Consider the following 25,742-nt stretch of genomic DNA (forward strand, 5'->3'; position numbering starts at 1 on the left):
AGTTTAATTCTTTGTAACTTGGGACTTACTTTAGTGTGAGAAAATTTCATGCCTTGAGTATTGCAAAGATCTGAACCTGATAACCTCACATTGGTTTTATTTTTATTTTCATGTTTTTAGATTTTATCAACATCCATTTTTAAAGTTTGCCCTTTTAGTGGCTTTTGTGACTTTAAAATTTGTTTCCTTTCATTACAATTTGATGATATGTGCTCAGCTGAGTACATGTTTTGACAATTTTTTTCTTTCTTTGCTGTGTTCTTTCTTTCTATAGGCTTCCTTCCCTGGGAACTTACACTTGATATTGGTTCTACGTCCAACCAGTTTTCTTCAACGAACTTTCACAGACATTGGATTTCGATTTAGTCAGGAAGATTTCATGCTCAAACTACCGGTAAGAGTATATTTTTAAAAATGTGTTGTTCCTTTTATTCTCATGAAGATATTGTACCATGCTGTTGATGTTTTATATGTGCTCATGAAGAATTTAAAAGAAATATAATTTATCTTCCAAAAATGTAAATTTAAAAAGCCTAAAAGTCATATGCTTCTACTGTTAAAGGAATAGATTAATGAATTTTTAATAAGGCAATTCCTTTTTAAAAAGATATATGTCACATGTTACATATACAGGGTGGGGCAAAAGTAGGTTTATAGTTATGAGTACAGAGTTCATTATTGTATTATTTATTAATTATTGTCTTATTTTTCATACAAACAACAGTAAACCTACTTTTGCCCCACTCTGTATGTGTGCATGTGTGCATAAAATCAAGGCATTTCATTTTAGAAAATAATGAGTATGTGTTTTATGTTTTTGAACTTACATCCTGAGCTAGTTCAGAATATTATGTATTTGTTTTTATAACAGATATTTTTATATGTTTTTAGGGCTAGGAATAGAATGCTCATAAATTTTGATATTTTTGCAAAGATTAGTCTCTCCTGATAAATTATAACTGACTACATAAAGTCCTTTTGTTTTGTGGTAGGCATAACATTTTTTCAGAAGGTGGACCATTAGATCAAGGAGAATCAGGTGTTTGGGTTTTCATGGAAATTAATTTTGCTTTACAGATAAATGTTTTGTAAATGAAAACTGTTATTACCTGAAGAAGGAAGTGCTGCATACATGTGTGGGGAGTATACAGGAGAGAGTTTTTAGAATCATTTATAAAAGATAAATTTCTTCTAACTGAATGCTAAAGTTCATTATACAGTTGAATGGAGGGATGCCACAAAAGGCAGTTAACAGTATCTTTCTTGCTTATTTATATAGGTTGTTATGCTGAGCTCAGTTAGTGATTTGCTGACATACATTGATGACAAGCAATTAACCCCTGAGTTAGGCGGCACCTTGCAGTACTGCCACAGTGAATGGATCATCTTCAGAAATGTATGTTTCTTTTGCCCTTACTGTAGAGCCTGTAGTTCATGTGAGCTTTTAAATCTAGTGCTAGAGTTCTTTTCCTCTTTGGGAAAAACAGACTTCTGGGGCTCCTATTTTTTTAAAAAAACATATATAAGTCAATATCTTGATTTTCTTCTATAGGAAATACCTAGAAATGATGAAGAATCACTAAGGATGGCAGTTGATGGAGAGGCCTAGGAAATAAGGAGGTCTTCCTCTGTTCATCCCCTCTGTGGCCATTTAGTAACTTGAAGAAACAAAGGGTTGAGATTCAAATCATAGCACTGATGATTTTTAGCTGTGTCACCTTGCACAAGTTATATAACTTCTCTGAATCTCAGTTTTCCCAGTTGTAAAATGGGAATAATACTTTAACTCATAGGGATATTGGGAAGATTAAATGAAATAACAATTGTAAAATGTTTAGTATGGGGCCTGGCATATGGTGAGCCCTCAAAAAAAATGCAGAACATGTCCTGGCCAGGTGGCTCAGTTGGTTGGAGCATTGTCCTGTACACCAAAATGGTTTGATTCCAGTCAGGGCGCATGCCTAGTTTGTGGGTTTTATCCTCAATCAGGGAGTGTACGAGAGGCAACTGATCCAATGTCTCTGTCTCTGCCTGTCTGTGTCTCTCTCTCCCATTCCCTACCTCCCTTCCACTCTCTAAACATATCCTTGGGTGAAGACTAAAAAATGCAAATCATATTGTGAATCTTACCATCCTAATAGTGCTTCTAAGGCAGTTATATTTGTAGCAAAGACTCCTTCTGTTCCAGAAGTTTATAAATAGGCAAAGGCCTGGCACCTCACAGGGGTGAGTTTGTGGTCTAAGAATCTTTACTCCAAATCCCAGAAACACAGGAACCTTCTGAAGGATGTAATTAAATGATGTTTAATTAAACCAGAGCTCTATTTTCCTCATGTTTATTCTTCATTCAATGGTCCTAGTCATTCATATGAAGGTATATTGTCAAAATTAGCAGTGCTAGCCTTTAACTGAAAACGCTATAAATAAGAAAAGCAGATACCTTGAGCTGTGTGGTAAACTTGGGATTTATATGGTCTCTATACGTTGTCCTTCCTTCTCTGAGTAATTGATTTGGAAACAAAATAAATAACAAAATCTTACTTGACATTTTAGGGCGATAGAACCTGAAATGAATTGCTGTGAGTAGATGTTCCCTCATCACCTCATTCTATCACCTTGCTGGGAATGCTAATATTTGTTCATAAACTATAATAAATATAAAGTGACTTTGATATTCTCATCTATCTTCAGAAGTAAAGCTATTATAAAGTGATTTTACAATTACAGAGTTTACTAGAATAAGGAAAACACTATTTTTCAAGGTCATAAAACAAATTACTCAGTACATGACATCTTTAAGAAATAGTTTTCATCGGTGTCTAAGAAATGAGTACAGAAATTGAGATAAAAGGCATTCAAGAAGACTCTTCTCCTGACTATAGATTTTGGAGGCTTAGATGCAAAGTTAGTTAATTGTCAAGGGCAATACCAACTTTCCTTAGCAGAGGAGAGTTTGTAGTTTGTGCATTTGCTCTCAGACCTAAATAAAAGTGAATACAATTACTGACCCAGCTTTTGATATGCTGGCAGAGTTTCCACAGAATTAAAAGAATCACTGGTTCTTTGCAGGCTATAGAAAATTTTGCTCTCACAGTGAAAGATATGGCTCAAATGTTACAATCCTTTGGAACCGAACTAGCTGAGACAGACCTACCAGAAGATATTCCTTCAATAGAAGAAATTCTTGCAATTCGTGCTGAAAAGTATCACCTGTTGAAGGTATGTCTGATAGAGGAGATGAACAAATGTTTTCCATGGTCTTTTTCTAGAGAGGTGTTCAGTGTGTCCATTTCACACTGATTAGTGGGTAGGAAGACAAAAGATATATTTATATATTATAAAGCACACTAATAAAAATAAGAATACAAGAGGAGAATGTTTTGGATATGTTGAATGTAAATGTCCCCTTTGTAAATGATGTGTTCTCTTGATAAATTGTTTATTTGTAAATTGAATAGTTTATAAATGCTCTGCAGTCATTTTTGTTACTACATATTCTTTATCCTGTGAAAAGGCACCACTCTCATTTGTAAAGTTAGAGTGAGTATCAATAGGCACACCCCTTGCCACAGGTAGGATGTAAACTTTCTCTTCCATAGAGTACTAGTTCTTGATGTTTTCTAAAATAACTAAGAAGTTGATTTAGCTCTCCTACCCAGTTGTCTGGAGTGTTGGGTTGTGAAGGTTTCTGAGTCACCAAGTACTTTAAATTCACTTTTCCCAAAAAGTTTATGAATGATCTGAACAAGCACTAGGCTTCCATGTAGAACTCATGTTCTTCATATGATAATAGGCTAGTTGGGGTACTGAATCACAATCTAAAAGCAAAACTGTTCAAGGAAAAAATGCTCTGTCTCTCAAATGCTGTGTGGTTGGGTAATTTGCTTACCCTTTCAAAGTTTCAGTTTTTTCATATGTACAATGAGGTTGATGATGACACATGCATACCTTGTAGAGCTGTTGTGAGAATGAAATGAAGTAAAGTACATGATTTATGTATTATAGTGTTTGGCACATAGTTGGCAATAGCTCTTAATATTTATGTTCTTACTAGAGGCCCAGTACATGAAAATCATGCATGAGTAGGGTCCCTAGCAGCTGCTGGCTGCCAGCTGGGGCCTTCCTTCATTCCGTGCCCCCCCCCCCCCGGCCGCCATGGTCAGCACACATCATAGCGAGCAATTGAACTCCCGGTTGAACTCCTGAGGGGACACTTTGCATATTAGGCTTTTATATATATAGATTCATATTGATGGTGGTGTCATGGAACATGTTTCCACAAAAATACATGTACACCCCAATTTTTTGATCTCCTGAAGGAAGTCATTATTACTCTTACATGCCTGAAGAATCCACTGTCCAAGGTTAAAACCTTCTGAATAGAAGCATATGCTTCATGATAGATTAATTAATCCAGATGTGGACATAATACTTAAAGCAGGCAGTGATGGGCAACAATTAAGTTTTAGTAGGAAAGGCATTTATCTAACTATATCTGAATATATTAAATATTATTTGCAACTGTATGCTTTCTAGTGTGGTATACTTTATTATGCTATTATTGTTTTATTGAAGTACATTAAAAATATTAGCAGAGTAGAATAGAATAACTTAGAACTCTCTACCAGTAAAAGAAGGAGGCTACAAATGGAGCATAGAGTACTTCTGCCTGTAAAGATCTTATAGAAATAGTGATTGTAGCATCCATCTCAACAGGCAGAGGCTTCTTGGAGATTCACAGTTTTTGGATTCTGTGGTACTGAGGTATTCCTTGATGATTTCAGTTATGAAAGCAAAGGCCATTCTAAACTACTATTTTTATTCTTCATGCTATAGATATATGCTTCCTTCTCTTCAGGTTATTCAGATTAGGTTACTGGCAGATATTTGATACATCCCCTATTGTACCTTTGTACAGAATGATATTACAGCTGTAACCAAAGAAGGAAAAATTCTGCTATCAAATCTGGAAGTGCCTGACCCTGAAGAAGCTATCAGTTCAAGATTTGAACATCATGAACAAATAAGTGGTGACTGGCAAACTGTGAATAAGTGAGTGCTTTCTTTTGGGTATAGAGTTACTTATTTTATACTTTCGAAAGAGAATTACACATTTTTGCTGCAATCTGTTAAGTGTTAAAGTATTCCTGGATCTCTGGAAATTTAAGAACTCATTCCTGGATTGTCTCACAGAAGTTCATTTGCTTGCAGACTAGGGTCTGTGGACAGGGATGTTCTTTACTTGGACCAAGTGTCATAGGCTGTGACTTTCCCTATAATTCTTAATGTCCAGACCCAGTTTATCTACCTACTTATAAAACAAGCTTTTGTTTTTAAGGAATTCTATGACTTTTCTTTGTTAAGATTGCTGACTCAAGTACATGATATGGAAATTGCTTTTGATGAATTTTGGGAAAAACACCAACTAAAAATGAAGCAATATCTGCAACTATGGAAGTTTGAGCAGGATTTTCAAGAGGTCAGTTAAACATTTCTTTTTTTTTCTTCAAAAAATTGACATGAGAGAGAGGAAAGGAGAGAGAGAGAGAGAGAGAGAGAGAGAGAGAGAGAGAGAGAGAGAGAGGTGAGAGAGAAAACATCGATCAATTTCTTCCTGCATGCACCCTGACTGGGGATTGAACCTACAACCTGGGTTTGTGACCTGATCGGGAATTGAACCCTTGACCCTTTGGTTCTCAGGACGACACTCCAATCAACTGAGCCACACCAGTCAGGGATAAATATTTCTTTATACATTTATTTTCATTATGTCAGAGCTTTTTATTCCTTGATCATTAAAAAGTCTCACAAGATGATCATTTAAACCCACAGAGAGATGGCGGAGCGGGGGCGGGGCGGGGGGGAGGCAACTGTGAGTGAACCTTGACTTTGAATGAAGAAAAAAAACTACTAAATTCCAAGACTTCTACTTCTGTGGCTCATTCATTCCCTTCAAAAGAGCACTTATGTGCTAACATATATGAGAAAGACAAAGTTGTAGTATACTCTGATGTTTGTTATTCAAATTTACTTTAAATATAAAATGCTTTCAGCTTATGGGATAGCTTTCCTAGAAATAATATCAATTTCCTTCTTGATTTTTAAAAATACCATATTCCTCTGCTGATTATGTTTTACATGATCTAACAAAAGGTTTTTTTTTTCTGATTCAGCAATTTATACTTATGAAAAGGCTGATGGATGAAATTAAATCATGTTTAGTTATAATTATTTAAAAGGTTATAAGTATATTCTATTTGGAGTCTTCTGGAAAATCTATCATATATATTCAAGAGATACAGAATTATTTTCCTTTTTTTAAGTTGACATCTGCTGGGTGCTTTATTTAATTTTTTACTTTAAAGGCAAGACTAAAATAAAAAACTCTGAACTTATGCTTTTAACCCCAAAAGAATCAAAGAATAGCTATATTTCTAAAGCAGCTCAAATAAAGCAAATATTTTTTTGTAAGTACAAATATTACCTAAACAAGGTAAAATATAAATATTTAATTTTGTGCTTAAGTTGAAGTGTTACCACTGAAGTCAATTATAGATGTTTACTCTAAAAGAGGTTACTATGAAGACTGCAGATTCAAATACTGATAATGGTTATTCAAAATTCAATTTATGGAATACTTAGAAAATAGGTTGAATTGGAATCCATTGTGAGTTTTATAATATTCATTAGCAATAGTTTTTAAAGACATAAAAAGCTATTGTTTTCTTATAAATCAGGAGTTTAAAAATCATCTCTAGTGTTTTCAACTGTCACATGGCCATAAATCAAAGACCCAAATAATTAAAAATGATCAGGTACTATTTAGGCAATGATTCTCATGTGCCAGTACTTTTAATGTTGTGTACATAAAATTATAGTAAAAAGATGACTATAAACAAGATGTAGCTCCTCCATTTCCATGATCAGCACACTGTATTATAGTAAACTGAGTTTATAGTCCACCACCAAGTGTGGTTCTCCCATTACTTTATTTTGTGACGAGTCATCGAGAAGATCTTCAAATCCAATAGTTTCATTGTTACCTCACAAAATATCAGTGAAAGGTATGAGCTTGGATAAAATAGAAGATGCCAAACCTGTTGCACTGCCTTGAATTCCATTTGCAATTTTATTTTATTTTATTTTTATTTTTTAAAATATATTTTATTGATTTTTTTTTACAGAGAGGGAGAGGGTTAGAGAGTTAGAAACTTTGATGAGAGAGAAACATTGATCAGCTGCCTCCTGCATGCTTCCTACTGGGGATGTGCCCGCAACCAAGGTACATGCCCTGAACCGGAATCGAACCTGGGACCCTTCAGTCTGCAGGCTGATGCTCTATCCACTGAGCCAAACCAGCCAGGGCCCATTTGCAATTTTAGTAGAACAAGCAGACCCTGGATGTTTCTGTGTGGAAAAATTCATTTTATCATGGTTGAGCTGGAAATTTTCTTCCCATAATTCAAGAGGATGAATGGACAAAAGTTCATTTTTCAAACAAAAAATGTTTTTGAAGAAGATCATGTTTTTCAAAAGGTCCACTTACTGAAAATTCAATAACTGGAATACTGCCCTTTAGCTGAGATCCAAGTCCTCTGGTATTCATCTTTTGCTTGGTCTGTGAACAGCCTTTCAGTTCCATTACTTCCCTAGATTTAGTTGCTTCTTTTTGCTATCATGTGCAAGCTTCTCACAGTCCCTTTCATATACTATGTTGCCAGGGAATCCTTGAAAACTCACTTCTTTTCTGTCTTCCATGTGGCCAGATTTTTTTCTACCAATGAGTGGCTTACTTACTTGGTATTTCATTTGTTCTAGCAGGATTAGGTCTTTGAGGGGCACTGCATTCTGGACACAGGGCACAGTTACTACCAGTCCTTTTCCTCCTATGATTCAAACAGATTTTGAAATGCCATGCACTCCATGAAATCGTCCTGAAAGAATAGGTCAAATTGCTCTTGGTCCTTCTAGATAGTTGTGTCTCTTCCTCCTCCCCAACTGAACACATGGAAAAGTAACACTTCTCCTGAACATACCTATTATGCCTCTCTATATATCTTAATTTGCACCCATATTAAATTTTTATACTGCAGTTATATTCTGTTTCTTCTTGGATTATAATCTCATTGACATGATCTGTATTTCATATTGACATCAGATAGACTCTGTATATATAGGAAGTTAACTTAAAAACTTGTTTGGCAATTTCAAACTTTCATAACTTTTTGAATATTGTCAAATGTGATGTTTTTGAATATACAAAATAGTAATATTATGTTGCATAATCATAGTATGGTTACCAAATTTAGTACATTCAACAATAATACGATACTTTTGTATTATCTACCATCAGTATTCCAATTTTGCCAACTGACTTGATGCTATCATTTTTTGCCATCAATAAGAAATTTAATGTTTTTAAAGAAATCCAAATGGTGGCATTGTCCAAAAATTTAACATGTTTATTTACATTTTTATAAAGTTGAACTGCTGAATCTTGTTTACTGGAACATTTTAACTTGCATCAATGCTTTTTGTCCCCACATTTATATTAAAAGAATTCTCACACAAATGGAAATGGAAATACTGCTAATACCTGATTTCTGTCCCCTTTTTGCAAGCATATAGTTAGGTACCTTTTTACCCTTGCTGGGGGAGGGGGGGATCTAATGTTCAGAACTACCAATAACAGGAAGAAGAGAATTTTTTTTAAACAGAATGAAATGTTTCCCATCTTAGTGGATTCTTAAGCACACTCTCCTCATATGTGTTGTGCTAGCTGGATGTCTTTTGGCATAATTGTTACATGTTTGGCGTGGATAGCACACAGGTTGGTGTCTTCAAAAAGGCCAACTGGATAGGCCTCACTTGCCTCCTGCAAAGCACCAATAGCTGCATTCTGGAAGCATAGATCAGTTTTGAAGTCCTGAGCAATTTCTCACACCAGATACTGGAAGGGAAGTTTGTGAATCAAAAGTTCAGCAAACTTCTGCTAATGTCTAATTTCAGGAAGTTCCATGGTACCAGGCCTGTAATGATGAGGTTTCTTCACCCCTTTGGTAGAAGGTGTACGCTTGAGAGTGACTTTGGTAGCCAGTGGCTTCCTTGGTGCTTTACCACCAGTCTATTTGCAGGCAGTTTGCTTTGTATGAGCCATTGTATAGAGAGACCCATTCCTCAGCAATCCTTTTTTTTTAAAATTGATTTTTTTTTTTTTTAGAGAGAGAGAGAAAAAAAAAACACACACATCAATGTGAGAGAGAAACATCAATTGATTGTCTCTCATACACACTCTGACTGGGGATGGAACACAAAACCTGGGTATGTGCCCTGATGGGGAATTGAACCCATGGTCCTTCGGTGCACGGGATGATGCTCCAACCAACCTTTATTTCCCCATATATAATACAGGGTCCAGTCTAGAGAGTCTTGTATGGCATTAAGTTGTCATGTCTCCTTACTTGCCTTTAATCTAGAACATTTCTATAGCCATTTTTGTCTTTTATGACATTGACATTTTTAATAATACAGTCCTTTTCATTTTTTATTTATTTTATTTTTAATTGAAATTATTGGGGTGACATTAGTTAATAAAATTATATAGGTTTCAGAGGTATAATTCTATAATACATCATCTATATATTGTATTGTGTGATTTCACGGACATGTGGAATCTAATGAACAAAATAAGCTGATGAACAAAATAGAAGCAGAGGCATGAATACATGGAACAGACTGATAGCTGTCACAGGGGAGGGAGAGGAGGCTGGGTGAAAAAGATGAAGGGATTAAGTAAAAAAATTAACTTATAGATAGACAAAAGTATAATACAGTCTATTTAAAAATAAAATCTTTTTAAGTTTGTCTGACATTTTCTCATGATTAGATTAACCTGTGTGTGACTACCTAGAATACTGCATATGTGATGTGTCCTTCTGAGGGTATCACATCTGGAGGAAATTAAGTCGACCTGCCCCTCATTGTTGATGTAGATTTTGATCACCCAGTCAGGGTGCTATTAAATTTCTCCACTGTATAGTTACTTTTTTCCACTTGTATCTAGTAGGAAATGTGTGGGGAGAGAATTTAAGGTCATGCAAATATATTTTAAAAAATATATAAATTTATTTCACAGAGGAAGGGAGAGGGTAAGAGAGATAGACACTTCAATGATGGGAGAGAATCATTGATCGGCTGCCTCCTGCATGGCCCCTACTGGGTGGGAATCCAGCCTACAACCCAGGCATGTGCCCTCACCAGAATCGAACTGTGATCTTCTGGTTCATAGGTCGATGTTCAACCACTGAGCCACAACAGCTGGGCCCATGCAAATATCTTGCTTTTCATCAAAAGATCACCATAGGTTTAATATCAATTGATCATTCTTGATTTAAATAGTCTTTATTATAATAGTTGTGAAATGCTGTGTGTTTTTTTTTTTAATCTCTAGTGTCTCCTCCACATTTACCAGTCCACATAGGCATGCTACTGTAAGCAAGGGCCTTTCCTTCTATCTATCTATCATCTATCTATCTATCTATCTATCTATCTATCTATCTATCTATCTACATTTTTGGGTTCATGGCTGCCTAGATTTTCAATGGTTCATAATTTATTACTGCTTTTAACTATTTTGGTGTTTCAAGCTAGCTACCATGTCCTGGTGATATGTCCAAGCATTATTTTATCACTTCTTTACTTTCTAGTATAAAAAGATGGTCTAAGCCTCAGCCTTGGAACCAGACATTTTCCAGAAGCTCTGGATTCTTTCTCTGGGAAATGATGTTAAGGACCAAGATCTGGGTGCTAGGAGTCCTCATTGCTACTAAAGGGTCTTTGTCTCTAGAACCGTTCATCATAGAGCTAGGGAATATATATATTTATAGGCATATACACTTATACATACATCCATACATGTCCACATATACATGTTTTCATATGTACATAGTGATATTTTATAAATAATCAGTACACACTGATATCTAGGAGGTTAAATTTTAGCAGATTATATGAATTACTGGAATAAAATAACTGAAATATTTTTCATATGTTCAATTTTTTCATATTGATGTTCTTATTTAATAGCATTTCCTATACAACTTGATTATTAAGGGAAATGCTTAATATTTATTTGCTTGTAAGACTAATTTTTATTACTATTTTTAGCTTGTGCGTGAAGTTGAACTTCTATTAAATCAACAAGCAGAGTTGGCAGATGTCACAGGGACTATAGCTCATATAAAACAAAAAATAAAACATTTGGAAAACTTAGATGAAAATTCTCAGGTAAGATTACATTTCAGATGTTCATTTATTTATGGAGTATGATAGTTACATTTTGATGCTTTTCAGTGGTTGAAACCCTTATTATGATTATTGGTAATCTCTCAGCAGCAGTCTATATAATTTTTTCAATAATATTTGTCTGTTTTCCATTCTGTTCAATGTGGGCCTGAAGTGACACTGCATATATCATGTAGGAAGCCTCTGAGATAATGGTGTCTAATGTTTTAGGCCTGCCAGTGGGAACAAGATCATAAATCATTTTGAAGAAGCTAGAAAAATGTCTATCAAGAATGCTATTTGGGTACTTGGAAATAAGGGAAACATACAAAAACATAATTCCCTAAATGTCCATCATTTGTTATATGTATTTCAACCAGCATACATTAATACATATAGATCTACTTAATCTGACTAGCTGTAAATTGATTACATTTTCTAGGCCTCAATGTCATAATTTATAAATTGGGATGAAAGGACCTACTTTGCAGAGTGGATTGTAAGGATTCATTTAGGTGTTGTAGATAAAACACTCAGCACAGTACCTGAGATACATGACTCAAAAGAGCCAGCTGCCAGTCTTAAACCTTGGACTTATGGCTTTACTACTTAACAAACTCGAGCTTTGCTCTCCTTTTTTTTGTTTTTGGTATAATTTGGCCTTCTTTATTTTTTTAACAGTTTATTTTTTTATTGTTTAAAGTATTACATATAGTAGTACATATATCTCCTTTTTTTTCCCCATTGACCTTCCCCCAGGCTCCCCTAGCCCCTGTAGCATGCCCTCATCACCCGCCCCTCCAGTGTCTTGTGTCCATTGGTGTGCTTATATGCATGCATACAAGTCCTTTGGTTGATCTCTTTCCCCCCCTCCCTAACACTCCCCAGCCTTCACGCTGTAATTTGACAGTTCAGTGCTTTACTGCCTCTGTATCTATCTTTTTGTTCATCAGGTTATAATGTTCTTTATTTTCCTGAGTGAGTGAGATCATGTGGTATTTTTCTTTCATTGCCTGGCTTAATTCACTTAACATAATGCTCTCCAGGTCCATCCATGCTGCTGCAAATGGTAAGAATTCATTCGTTTTTATAGCAGTGTAGTATTTCATTGTGTAGATGTACCATAGTTTTATAATCCACTCATCTGCTGATGGGCACTTAGGCTATTTCCAAATCTTAGCTATGGTGAATTGTGCTGCTATGAATATAGGGGTGCATATATCCTTTCTGATTGGTGTTTCTAGTTTCTTGGGATATATTCCTAGAAGTGGTATTACTGGGTCAAATGGGAGTTCCATTTTTAGTTTTTTGAGGAAACTCCATACTGTTCTCCACAGTGGCTGCACCAGACTGCATTCCTACCAGCAGTGCACGAGGGTTTCTTTTCCTACACATCCTCGCCAGCACTTGTCATTTGTTGATGATTGCCATTCTGACAAGTGTGAGATGATACCGCATTGTCGTTTTGATTTGCATCTGTCGGATAATTAGTGACATTGAGTATGTTTTCATATGTCTCTTGGCTTTCTTTCTGTCTTCTTTCGAAAAGTATCTGTTTAGGTGTGTTGCCCACTTTTTTATTGGATCATTTATCTTCCTTTTATTAAGTTGTATAAGTTCCCTGTAGATTTTGGAGATTAAACCTTTATCAGTGATACCATTTGCAAATATGTTCTCCCATGCAGTGGGCTTTCTTGTTGTTTTGTTGATAGTTTCTTTTGCTGTGCATAAGCTTTTTATTTTGATGTAGTCCCATTTGTTTATTTTCTCTTTAGCTTCCATTGTCCTGGGGGCAGTATCGGTGAAGAAGTTCTTTTGGCATATGTCTGAGATTTTGCTGCCTGTGGATTCCTCTAGTATTTTTATGGTTTCCCATCTTATGTTTAAGTCCTGTATCCATTTTGAGTTTATTTTTGTATATGGTGTAAGTTGCTGATCTAGTTTCATTTTTTTGCATGTATCTGTCCAATTTTCCCAACACCATTTATTGAAGAGACTGTCTTTATTCCATTGTATGTTCATGCCTCCTTTGTCAAATATTAATTGAGCATAGTGGTTTGGGTCAATATCTGGATTCTCTATTCTATTCCATTGATCTATATGTCTGCTCTTGTGCCAGTACCAGGCTGTTTTGAGAATAGTGGCTTTGTAATACAGCTTGAAATCTGGTATTGAGATCCCACCTACTTTATTCTTCTTTCTCAGGATTTCTGTGGCTATTTGGGGTCGTTTTTTATTCCAGATGAATTTTTGGAGAGTTCTTTCAAGGTCTGTGAAATATGCCGTTGGTATTTTAATGGGGAGTGCATTGAATCTATAGATTGCTTTGGGTAGTATGGACATTTTAATGATGTTGATTCTACCAATCCATGAACATGGTATGTTCTTCCATCTGTTTACGTCTTCCTCTATCTCTTTTTTCAGTGTCCTGTAGTTTTCCGCGTATAGGTCTTTTACCTCCTTAGTTAAGTTTATTCCTAGGTATCTTAATTTTTTTGGTGTGATGGTAAATGGGATTGCCTTTTTAGTCTCTCTGTCTGTAAGGTCACAATTGGTGTATAGAAAGGCCATAGATTTCTTGGCGTTAATTTTGTATCCTGCTACATTGCCGAATTCATTTATTAAGTCTACTAGTTTTTTGACGGAGTCTTTCGGATTTTTTATGTACAATATCATGTCGTCTGCAAATAAAGACAGCTTTACTTGTTCCTTTCCAATTTGGATGCCTTTTATTTCTTCTTCTTGTCTAATTGCAATGGCTAATACTTCCAGTACTAGGTCAAATAGGAGTGGTGAGAGTGGGCATCCCTGTCTTGTTCCTGTTCTCAGGGGAAATGTTTTTAGTTTTTGTTCATTGAGTATGATGTTTGCTGTGGGTTTATCATATATAGCTTTTATTATGTTGAGGTTTGATCCTTCTATTCCCAGCTTGCTGAGAGTTTTTATCAAAAATGGGTGTTGGATTTTGTCAAATGCTTTTTCTGCATCAATTGATATGACTATGTGATTTTTATCTCTCAATTTGTTTATGTGATGTATCACGTTTATTGATTTGTGGATATTGTACCATACTTGCATTCCTGGGATAAATCCTACTTGGTCATGGTGTATGATCTTTCTGATGTACTGCTGGATCCGATTTGCTAGAATTTTGTTGAGGATTTTGGCATCTGTGTTCATGAGGGATATTGGCCTGTAATTCTCTTTCATTGTGTTGTCTTTATCTGGTTTTGGTATTAGGGTGGTGCTGGCTTCACAGAATGAACTTGGAAGTGTTCCTTCCTCTTGAATTTTTTTGGAATACTCTGCGGAGGATAGGTTTTAGTTCTTCCTTGAACGTTTGGTAAAACTCTCCTGTGAAGCTGTCTGGCCCTGGGCTTTTGTTTGTTGGAAGCTTTTTGATGACTGCTTCAATTTCTTCCATAGTTACTGGCCTGTTGAGCTGTTTAGATTCTTCCTGATTGAGTTTTGGAAGGTTGTATTTTTCTAGGAATATGTCCATTTTCTCCAGATTGGCCAGTTTGTTGGAATAGAGTTGTTCATAGTATTTTTTAACAATCCTTTGTATTTTGGTGGGGTCTGTTGTTATTTCTCCTCTTTCATTTCTGATTTTGTTTATTTGGGTCCTCTCTCTTTGCTTCTTGGTGAGCCTTGCTAGAGGTTCATCAATCTTGTTTATCCTTTCAAAGAACCAGCTCTTGGTTTTGTTGATCTTTGGATTGTTTTTTTGGTCTCTATGTCCTTGACCTCCACTTTGAACTTTATTATTTCCTTCCTTCTGCTTACACTGGGCTTTTCTTGTTGCCCCCTTTTTACTCTTTGAGTTTTAGGGTTAGGTAATTTGTTACCATTGTTTGTTTTTGCAGTAGACTTGTAGAGCTATGAACTTCCCTCTCAAGACTGCTTTCGCTTTGTCCCATAGATTTTGGATTGTTGTGTTTTCATTGTCGTTTGTTGCCATGTGGTTTTTTATTTCTTCTTTGATCTCTCTGGTAACTCAGTCATTGTTTAATAGCATGCTATTTAGTCTCCGTGTGTCTGATTTTTTTGGATTGTTTTTATTGTAGTTGAATTCAAGTGTTATGCCACTGTGGTCTGAGAAGATGCTTGATATGATTTCTATCTTCTTGAATTTTAAGAGACTTTGCCTGTGACCCAATATATGGTCTATCTTTGAAAATGACCCATGTGCACTTGAGAAGAATGTATATTCTGTGGCTTTGTGGTGAAATGTTCTGAAGATGTCAATTAATTCCATCTGGTCTAGTGAGTCATTTAGGATTGATGTTTCTTTGTTGATTTTTTGTTTATAGGATTTGTCCAATAGTGTTAATGGGGTACTAAAGTCTCCTACTATGATTGTATTGCTGTCAATCTCTCCCTTGATATCCTCCAGTTGTTTTTTTTTTAATGTATTTGGGTGCTCCTGTATTGGGTGCGTATATGTTTACCAGAGTTATTTCTTCTTGTTGGATTGCTCCCTTTAGTATTATGAAGTGGCCTTCCTTATCTCTTGTTATGTCCTTCACTTTGAGATCTAATTTTTCAGATATAAATATTGCTACCCCAGCTTTTTTTTTCATTTCCATTCCCCCGAAAACCTTTTTCCATCCCTTCACCCTCATTCTGTGTGCGTCTTTTTTCCTGAGGTGGGTTTCTTGTAGACAGCAGATATATGGGTCATGTTTTCTTATCCAATCCGTTACCCTATGTCTTTTGATTGGGGCATTTAATACATTTACATTTAAAGTTATTATTGATAGGTACTTGTTTGTTGCCATTGTTATTCTTTACCCCTGTGTTCCTTCTTTGCTTCCTATTTCTTTTTTTTACAGCAGACCCTTTAGCATTCCTTGCATTGCTGGTTTGGTGGTAATAAACTCTCTTAGTCCTTTTTTTGTCTGTGAAGCTCCTGATTTCACCTTCAATTTTGATTGATAGCCTTGCTTGGTAGAGTATTCTTCAATTCAGACCCTTCCTTTGCAGGACTTCATATATTTCATTCCATTCCCTTTTGACCTGATGTGTTTCTGTGGAGAAATCAGTCACTAGTCTGATGGGGGATCCTTTGTAGATAACTTTTTGTCTCTCTCTGGCCGCTTTTAAGATTCTTACTTTGTCATTGGTGTTTGCCAATTTAATTATAATGTGCCTTGACATCGGTCATTTGGGGTTCATTTTGCTTGGGACTTTGTGAGCTTCTTGGATTTGTGTGCTTTTTCTTTCCTATATCATGGAAGTTTTCTGTCATTATTTCTTCATACAGGTTTTCTATTCCTTGCTCAGTTTCCTCTTCTTCTGGAATTCTTATTATTCGGATGGTCTTTTGTTTCGTGTTGTCCCAAAGTTCCCTTAGGCTCTCCTCCTGCTTTTTAATTTTTTTTTCTATAAGCTGCTCTACTTGGTTATTTTGTCCTAACTTCTCTTCTCGCTCACTGATGCAGTCCTCTCCTTTTTCTAGTCTACTCTTGATGCTTTCTATTGAGTTCTTTACAGCAGCGATGTCATTTTTCATTTCTTCCTGGTTCTTCTTTATTTCCTCTTGGTTCTTACTCATATTGTCGAATTTGTCTTCCATTCTTTTCATCCACCTTATGACCATTTCTCTGAATTCTTTCTCTGACAGTTTGCTTGCCTCCATTTCGTTTACTTCCTTTTCTGGTGATGCCTGCTTTTCTTTCACATGCAGGCTGTTTATTTGTCTTCCCATGATCTCTCTTCTCCGGGTGTCTGGTTATGTAGTGCTCTCTCTCCTGCATTGATTTAAAGGCACAAAATACAACACAACAAGGTAGAATGCACAAGGCACTGAACACAAATGTATTCATGATATTAATAACCCCTAATAAAGGTGACCACCAGAGAAAAGCAAATTAGAGGATAGGAGAAAAGTGAGAAGAGAAAAAAAAAAAGAGTGCAAAAATGAAATTCAGAAAAGGAAAAAAAAGTAAGAGAGAAAAAAGAGAGAATAAGAAAGAAGAGGGGAAATAACTATGTATGGGGAGAAAACTCCAGTAGAACAGCCACTAATCTCCACACACATGCCAGCAACCAGTACCTGAATATGAATGCAAACTACAAACAACAACTAATATCAAGTGAGGCGTGGGAAAACAGCAGCAAAAAACAAAACAATAAAACAAAAAGAAAAAGCGAAACAATCTCACAAGCATAAAAAAACAATATAATCAACAATCAAGCAAACAACAACAAAAGGACAGAGAGAAAAAAAATTGGATAGTGAAGAAAGAGAAGCGAGAGGTATGTATGGAATTGGAGCAAGGGATTGGAAATTAGATATATAAGTTGGGTGAAATTTTAACAGGGGGTAAAAAGAAGGAATAGGGAAAATCTAAAGCAGGAACAGGGTAAGGGGAGCAGGGCAACAAAAGGGGAAAAGTGAGGAAGAGATTGATGGCATAAAGATAAAGTTGAGATAGAGTAAAATGATGCTAAAGGAAAGATGAAAATAGAATGTAAAACACTAATCCCAAAATAAAATAAAGAGAAAATAAAATGACACTTAAAAAAACCCCGTAAAATAATAGTAGTAATAATACTGATTGAAAATAAAAATGTAATAATTAAAATGATAAAATCAAGTGAGGAAAAAAGAAAAAAATTAGTTTCTTAAGTAAAAGATGAAAAGTAAAAATAAAAAATGTGTAGTAGTGAAGGTCATTCACTTCCTCTACTATTCTTTTTGGCACACCTGTTTCTTCGTCAGGACAGTATTCAAGTTCCCTGCGTTCCACTGCTCCTCAGTGTTGTAAGCCAGTCCTGATTTTTAAGCAGGCAGTGTGTCTTAATTTCTTGTATTCCTTTTTTTGTGTTTACACAAGAGTCAATTTGTGATTCAACCCCGGGTGGCAGTGTTTCTGGATTGACCTCCGGGTCTATAGGTCCTTTCTAGCTAGTGTTTAGGTTTTGTTTTCCCTGTGGCACTTAATATTGGTTTGGGGGAGGTTGCCTCAGAGCTGATTTTCTGATGGTTATTCCCCGTTCTGATCCCCAGGTTTCAGAAAAACAACTTTCCCCTGCAGTGTCTTAGAGTGTCCCCAATTGGGTGATCCTATGTATTGGGCTTAGTAATTAGAAGCAAGGATTTAACGAGGAAAAATACATAATAATAAAATAAAATAAAAAGAGCCAGAGTAAGTGTGCAAACTCCGGTGCTGCGCACAAGTCTGTGCAGTCTTTTTTCCCCTTGGGTTTAAGCAGCCGGCACACTTTTAAAATTTTTAGGCTGTCCTTTTATGCCCAGATAAAAATGGGTTGCTTTTTAGAGTTTCCTTCTGTTAGCAGCTCTGTAGACCCCTTCCACATTCACGGATCACGCCAGCCCCAACAGCCATGGATTTTTCTAGGCACAGACTTTCTCAGGTCCTCCAGCTCTTGCATGCGTGTTTCTCTCTCCTTCCGGGGCCACAGACCTCACCTTATCCCAGGCGAAATCTGCCTTTCCATGAGGGGGTGCAGAGCTCCTCTGAATTCACGTGCTGGCGCCACTTGGGGACCGGTGTTCTCGGGTTCTCAGCTGTTCCGTGGTTGCCGTAGTTGTAGATTCCCCGGGCTTTTCAGGCTTCCGATAACATCCACTTTCCCCTTCAAGATGGCATGGTCTCTGTGTCCGAGGTGGTCGTTCCAGGAGCAAACCCTGCAGCTGTGGGGTCTGCCTGGTCAGGGGAATCCCGTCCAGCAGTCCCCCACAGTCTACTGGCGTATAGCTGTCCCTCAACTCACCAACAAACACTCCCCGTGCGACCACACACTCTCCATTTGTTTTCTCACTCACACACTATCTTGCAGTCTGCCTTCCAGTCCTCCTGCTCTCCTGTTTTGTATGAGAGGGCAAGGCCATGGTTTTTAAGGTGGGTTTTCATTAAACAAATAGTTTTATGGGTGAACCACCGGCACCAAGAAACAAAAATTGAGAGGTAGCAGTTGTGATGACCAGTTCTGGAACTGTGCTTGTAGATCTTTGTGATTGTGGGGCAATTTACAGATCCCTATGGTAGAGTAGAAAAAGAAGGCAAACTGGGTTAGATACTAGGGGCCTTTGGTTTTATTGTTAGTTTTTTTTAATAGTTTTCAGTTTTAATTGTGATGAAAGACATAACAAAATTTAATATTTTAAAATATATTTTATTGATTTTTTTACAGAGAAGAAGGGAGAGGGATAGAGAGCTAGAAACATCGATGAGAGAGAAATATCCATCAGCTGCCTCCTGCACATCTCCTACTGGGGATATGCCCCCAACCAAGGTACATGCCCTTGACCGAAATCGAACCTGGGACCCTTGAGTCTGCAGGCCGACGCTCTATCAACTGAGCCAAACCGGTCAGGGCAAAATTTAATATTTTAACCATCTTAAGTGTACAGTTAAGTAGTGTTTAATGTATTCACATTGTTGTGCAACAGATCTCTAGACCTTTCTCATCTTGCAACACTGGAATTCTATTTTGACCCCGGTTTGCCCACTAACTAGATAGGCTAGCACTTCTTCATAGGGGTTTCAGGTTTCTTTATTTTACGTCGACAAACATTTCCTGAACTCCTATTATGTTTCAGTCACTATGGTGGGGGTGAGTCAGCAGTTGATGTGGAGGCAAGGCCTTTAAGATCCCTTTTGACATGCAAACCCTGTGACAGGTTCACTTCAGGTCTGTAAAGGTGTCAGGTGGATTTCCAAGGCTAGGATGTGTGAAATCAATTAGCTTTCTTTGGCTGTTGTGTACTTCATTTGATATATGGGGTTCTGTTCTAAATCTGTACAACCCTTCACGAAGCAAATCTCATTCCTATTCTGGGAGGCTGGATAATTTTCTTTTTATGTCACGAGAAATGCGTGAGCTTCTGATATCAACTGCTATAGCTAATTACTGTAACAGCTTTTTTTTTGCAGCCTTGAAAAGTATATCAAATCATATTTTTGGCAAAACATCTCCTTGCTCAATCAATCTGCTTCTTAATTATTGCCCCCCTCTTTGAACAGAGATCATGCAGTTATTGTTTTACTTCTTTCTTAAAATCAGGATTTGTTAGCAAAGGTCCAGTTTGTGATTTTACATGGGCACAGACTTGCATCAAATCACCATTATGCACTTGATTTGATCTGCCAGAGGTGCACAGAGCTACATTATCTTTCTGATATTTTGGTTAATGAGACACAAAACAAATGGATACAGCTCAGCTGGACCTTCAAAATGCATAAACGTCTACAGCAGGTAGTGTCATGTGGCATGATGCATTTCTGAAAAGGGAGATAAATATTTTTTCCTAGGTCCTTCTCAGAGGTTATATGGTCAGGGTCTGGTATAGCTTTGGAATTTGCAAGAGGTCTGAGTTTGACTATGCTTATTTAATCCATATTAACTCTGCAGAATTCATAGCAGGTTAGTATTATAAGAATTTTGGCCTCTGTTCTGAATATTGAGATTGTGGTTGTGATGGCTTCTTTCTATTTTGGGTACATTTCTGAAACCTCTACTCTAGTGATAGTTTGCAGACAGAACACTTTAAAAAACCTTTGGGGGCATTTTGATAAAACCTGAAACTCTTTTCACATTTCATAGTTATAGCAGTAAAAAATTAAACAGTGACTGGAAAATATTCCTCCATTGCTTGAGCGTCTGACCCCATTCATGGGTAAGCAGTGAAGAGAAGATCTGGTCCTGGCAGTGGAATGTAAAATAGGGCTATCATTTACAGGCATCATATCTGAACATGAGCATTTAAAAAATATATTTTATTGATTTCAGAGAGGAAAGGAGAGGAAGGAGAGAGAGAGATAGAAACATCAATGAGAGAGAATCATTGATCGGCTGCCTCCTGCACGCCTCCCACTGGGGATTGAGCCTGCAACCTGGGCATGTGCCCTTGACTGGAATGGAACCTGGGACCTTTTAGTGTGCAGGCCGACACTCTATCGACTGAGCCAAACCAGCCAGGGCTGAAACATAAACATTGTAATCTGCACATCTTCTCTGGCAAGGAAACTTTTATCCTTGTCCTAAGCAATCATTATGGTTTCATATTATACTTTATATTTTGCTAGGAGTTTCATATTTCAGTTATTGATTTTCATAAAATAGCATTCAGCTCAAATATTAGTATTGATAGAATGGTCAAGCTTCTGCTGCAGAATGATTTCATTGTTATGAAATGAGTGCAGTGCTTCCCAGGTTTGGTTGTGCATCAGAGATACCCGTGGAGCTCTGTAAACATATAAATACCTGGCTTATGGCCCTGAGCTACTGAATCAGAGTTTCTGGAGACCCAACCCAGATATCTTTATTTTTTAATAGCTCTGAAACTAACCCACCCTGATTGACAGAAGCCAGGACTGATAAACTGATAAACACTGTTTTAAGGGACAAACATATATGTTGTCATTTACTCATAGTTATGGTGTGTGTGTGTGTGTGTGTGTGTGTGTGTGTGTGTGTGTGTGTGTATGTGTTTGTGTGTGTGTGTGTGTGTGTGTGTGTGTGTGTGTAGTGTGCTCACCAGCCTCTTCAGTGCTGTGATGGAGGAGAATGTCTTCTAGCTAATCAGGAAATAGATAAGTTTCAGTCTAAAGAAAATGCTCAGAAAGCCTTCCAAGATATTGAACATTTTCTTGAAATGGCTCTGCCCTTTATAAACTTTAATACTAAAACCCTACAGTATGAATTTGATGTACTTTTATCCCCTGAACTCAAGATAAGAGGCTTCTTTATAAGTAAACACATTTTTAAAAACTATAATTACCGTAGGTTTAGTATTGTAAGAGTTTTATTACTTCACAGCTAACTTTATATCAAATTGCAATTACACAGTGCTCTTAAGGATTAGAGGTGATATCAGTGTCACTGTTAAGCTTCAAAAAACCCAAAGGCTTATTCTTGCTATTTAATTAAGAGTAATTTCCTTTTTGAGCTCTGACTCCATTATTTTTAAACTCTTTTCACATACTACAAGCTCTCACATACATTTTCTTGTGCATCCTTGGAGAAAGACCAAAGCTGTCATTGGCAAATATTGGGCCAATGTCAAGATCACCCTATGGCAAACATCTTTTTTTTTGTGCTGCAGTAACCAACAACAGATGCTCTGTGGATACAGATATCACTTCTACTCAGTTTTAGAAGGAAGGTTTAAAGAAAGGATCTGGGTCTTCTTGGTGGGGGTGGGGAGCAGGCGGAAGTTGCTGTTGGTAGGGTGGAGAGCTTTAGGTTTGTTCAGTACCACCCCATTGGAGATGTCATGAAGCACTGTTTTCACATTGTAGATAAGTTTATTTGTGATACTATTTGCTGCTAAAATGTCTAATTGACGCGAAGATTGGAACAGTATTTAAATCTGTGTTTAGCGGCAGATCTTAGGAAATGCCCCAGAAAAACAGAAACATGGCTGTGGCAATAACTGAGTCATTCTCTGGATTCCACGAAGCTTGCTGTGTCAAATCGTCTAGGAAGGTCAGAAGGAGATATTCTTTATAATGGCTCTGAGGAGCCTTTTACAACATGGAGAACTAAAAGAAACATAACAAACTACTGTGACAGTGCTTAACTTGGTGGCATTCTGATGCTAAATATGCCTTCTTTTCCAGGCAATATCCCTTCTTGTTTATGAAGGGTAAATCACTTTATGTAGTGACCTATTTCATGACTGCTTGATGAATTTTTCTTTTATAACCGTGTGGCGATAATACATTAATCTGTCTCCATTACTCTCCTAAATTCCTTCTAGTTATATTTTAAACTCTACATTAATTTTTGGACTGTTTGAATCTGAGAAATCTGATAGTATTTGTAATCATCCCATTTCATAAAATTCTTATACAACCTGTAGATTCAAATTCAGACTGTACAACTCAAGCTTGAAAGCATTCAAACTGTATTTGAGAACCAACAAGCTGGTTTCAAGAAACTGAAATATGAGCATGTGAGGCCAATCCAGTTTGTGGTACCTGCTTCCAACAAAGTGATCATACCTAAAGCACCCTTTTTTTCACCTACACCTGGTAAAGAATCTTAAATTCCCTCTTTTATTTTTTTTATTTTATTGCTTTTATTTACTTTGTTACTCTTAATGTAAATACTGAATTCGTTCTTCAATCCTGATAAATTGAAATTTTATTTAAACATCTTTGATCATGTTTAATTATATTGCACGAGGCAGGAGTTGTAATTGACACTATCATACAATAGTTCCACAGTGGTGATATAATATAGTACAGGATGTTGCAGATCTGTACTGAATAGTCCAGACTTGCAATGAGTGTGAACATTTATACCAGCATCAAATTCACCCTTTTCTTCAACAGGTGGAAGAAGAAAGGCATATGAAACTGGTACACATGTGTGCCTGCATGTACTCACGCATACGCACTTTATACCTCAATAAACAATAACTTGGTTCTTATAAGCTTCTAGTAAGTAAATGGCTTGGATAATAGAATGGCTTGCCTGTTGTACATAAATGCAAGTAAATAGAATAATTTTGCCTGTCAGAGAGTCCATTTTCTGGTTTTAATCTTTGTTGACCTATTTCAATCATGTAATATCCATTTTCCTTTCTACATTCTATGCGATAAAATAATTATCCTCATTATGTTGTTGAACTACTCTGGAAATAAGATGACTGTATTGCTCCAAGGTTTCCCTTGAGCAGCCTCTGGGGCCTCTTGAGGGGGAGAGTGATTTGGCTTTGGGGCCTTAAGTAAGTTGAATGGGTGAATGTAGGACTAAATTCAGTCTCTCTTATCTAAGAGAATCAGCAACTTTATTAATGTATGATAACTACTTTGAAATTCAGAGAAAGCTTGAGCCAGGCATAATGAGTTTAAAAATCTAGCCCAGCCCCAGCATGGATCATATTAAAAAGAGATGAGGAAAACAAGTAACTAGGCTAAGATGATCAAAGTTATATAGTTAATAAACATAAAAATATACTCACAAATAAAACTATGAATAATCCCATAAATAAGTAATATTGACTATGATAATATGGGGAAAAGTAAAAAGAAAAAAAAACAATAAGGGGCTAAAAACCAATAACTGAGAATAAAAATAGAACAGGTTGATATCCCTAAGATCTCAGATTCCTGCATTCATTTAGTGTCTATGTGACCTTGGACAGTTCCCTTAACCTCTTTTAACCTCAGTTTTCTTGTCTGTAAAATAGGTACATTGACACCTACTGACTTCAAAGGGTTCTTGTGGAAAAAAAATGTAGAACATAAGAAGTACTCAATAAACAAGACTATCTGACTAAGGCTTCTTTCTTTATAGTCTTCTAAAAGTTCAACTGCTTGAAAGGGGTTCCAGAAGTGGCACACCTTGGGTTGAGAAACAGGGTTCTGAATAGACTGTCTAAATCCCACTCACTGCCTTAATCACTAAAGTGCATATTGCTTTTTGTTGTTTCATTAATTTCTGATATTCTTATTTAATGGTGTTACACTTTCTTTCTGCAGTGGGAGTTGGATACTTTCAAGCATGTAAATTTTAAAAAATATTTTATTGATTTTTTACAGAGAGGAAGGGAGAGGGAGAGAGAGTTAGAAACATCAATGAGAGAGAAACATCAATCAGCTGCCTCCTGCACACCCCCTACTGGGGATGTGCCCGCAACCAAGGTACATGCCCTTGACTGGAATTGAACCTGGGACCCTTGAGTCCGCAGGCTGACGCTCTATCCACTGAGCCAAACCGGCTAGGGCATGTAAATTTTTTTTGAAAGGTACCCATCTTTATTTTCATCAGTACATGTTCTGAATTTGTGTATGTGAAAAACCAGTTTGGCATTTAAAACCATTTAAAAGGATCAGCATTCAGTTTTGCATTCTGCCTACAATTAACTTTATTTTTTCATAATAACTGTCCATTATTCTGTCAGTATTAAACTTAGTCTTGGAAAATGACTATATAAAAAAGTAGATTATGTGCTTTCATCAAATGACCACTCATAAGTAGAAAACAAGGAAAACAGTTGCACTATTAAAATAAATCAAGCTTTATTTTCATTTTATAGACTCTTGTGTCATCCACAATAAAATTATTTGTTGGGAGTAGCTTGAATTTGCTGCAATTTAAGACTGTCTAGTGCATTTATGAGGAAGAAGGCAGCTTACTGACATGGTTAGATAAATGATTTTATTAATCATAAATCATGGTTTATAAATTAAATCAAAGCATTATTTATGTATGCTACAAACATCATTCATTTTACCCTATTCCTCTGTGAGTAATGGGGATTATAACAATCAGTTCCAAATAATTCTTCAAGACGTTTAATTACTAAGCCAGATATATAAGTTTGGATTGAATCAAAGCATAAGTGCTGATTTTTCATAAAATAAGTCAAACTGTTTTTTGCTCTTTGCGTTTATTTTTATTAATTTGAATCAAATAGAATCCTGTACCTAGCACAGTTGCCTCCTGGCACCTAGCAGAATGTAACACATATTTGT

At 36.4% G+C, this 25,742-nt stretch overlaps 1 protein-coding gene and 2 pseudogenes across 3 annotated transcripts in view; 1 reads left to right on the plus strand and 2 right to left on the minus strand.

Annotated features, from left to right (window-relative positions):
• The window catches only part of MCF2 (MCF.2 cell line derived transforming sequence), a gene marked incomplete at its 3' end in the record, with an annotated part of 137,546 nt that overhangs the window by 61,673 nt on the left and 50,131 nt on the right, over window positions 1–25,742 (plus strand). The window contains exons 5-13 of the mRNA XM_079764605.1: window positions 275–394; window positions 1,280–1,396; window positions 3,070–3,219; window positions 4,919–5,052; window positions 5,365–5,479; window positions 11,167–11,286; window positions 20,320–20,511; window positions 21,797–21,988; window positions 23,120–23,291. Of these exons, the coding sequence (XP_079620731.1) occupies window positions 275–394; window positions 1,280–1,396; window positions 3,070–3,219; window positions 4,919–5,052; window positions 5,365–5,479; window positions 11,167–11,286; window positions 20,320–20,511; window positions 21,797–21,988; window positions 23,120–23,291 (1,312 nt within the window). The remainder of the gene's footprint in view (window positions 1–274; window positions 395–1,279; window positions 1,397–3,069; window positions 3,220–4,918; window positions 5,053–5,364; window positions 5,480–11,166; window positions 11,287–20,319; window positions 20,512–21,796; window positions 21,989–23,119; window positions 23,292–25,742) is intronic.
• On the minus strand, window positions 6,937–7,606 carry LOC307095807 (proteasome maturation protein-like; annotated as a pseudogene). Its single transcript has 2 exons — window positions 7,389–7,606; window positions 6,937–7,139 (listed from the first exon to the last, which is right to left on the minus strand). The product of its transcript is annotated as a proteasome maturation protein-like (transcript).
• On the minus strand, window positions 8,762–9,157 carry LOC307095808 (histone H3.3C-like; annotated as a pseudogene). The gene has a single exon. The product of its transcript is annotated as a histone H3.3C-like (transcript).

Source organism: Cnephaeus nilssonii, assembly GCF_951640355.1.
Source record: "Cnephaeus nilssonii genome assembly, chromosome: X".
Classification (NCBI taxonomy): Eukaryota; Metazoa; Chordata; class Mammalia; order Chiroptera; family Vespertilionidae; genus Cnephaeus; species Cnephaeus nilssonii.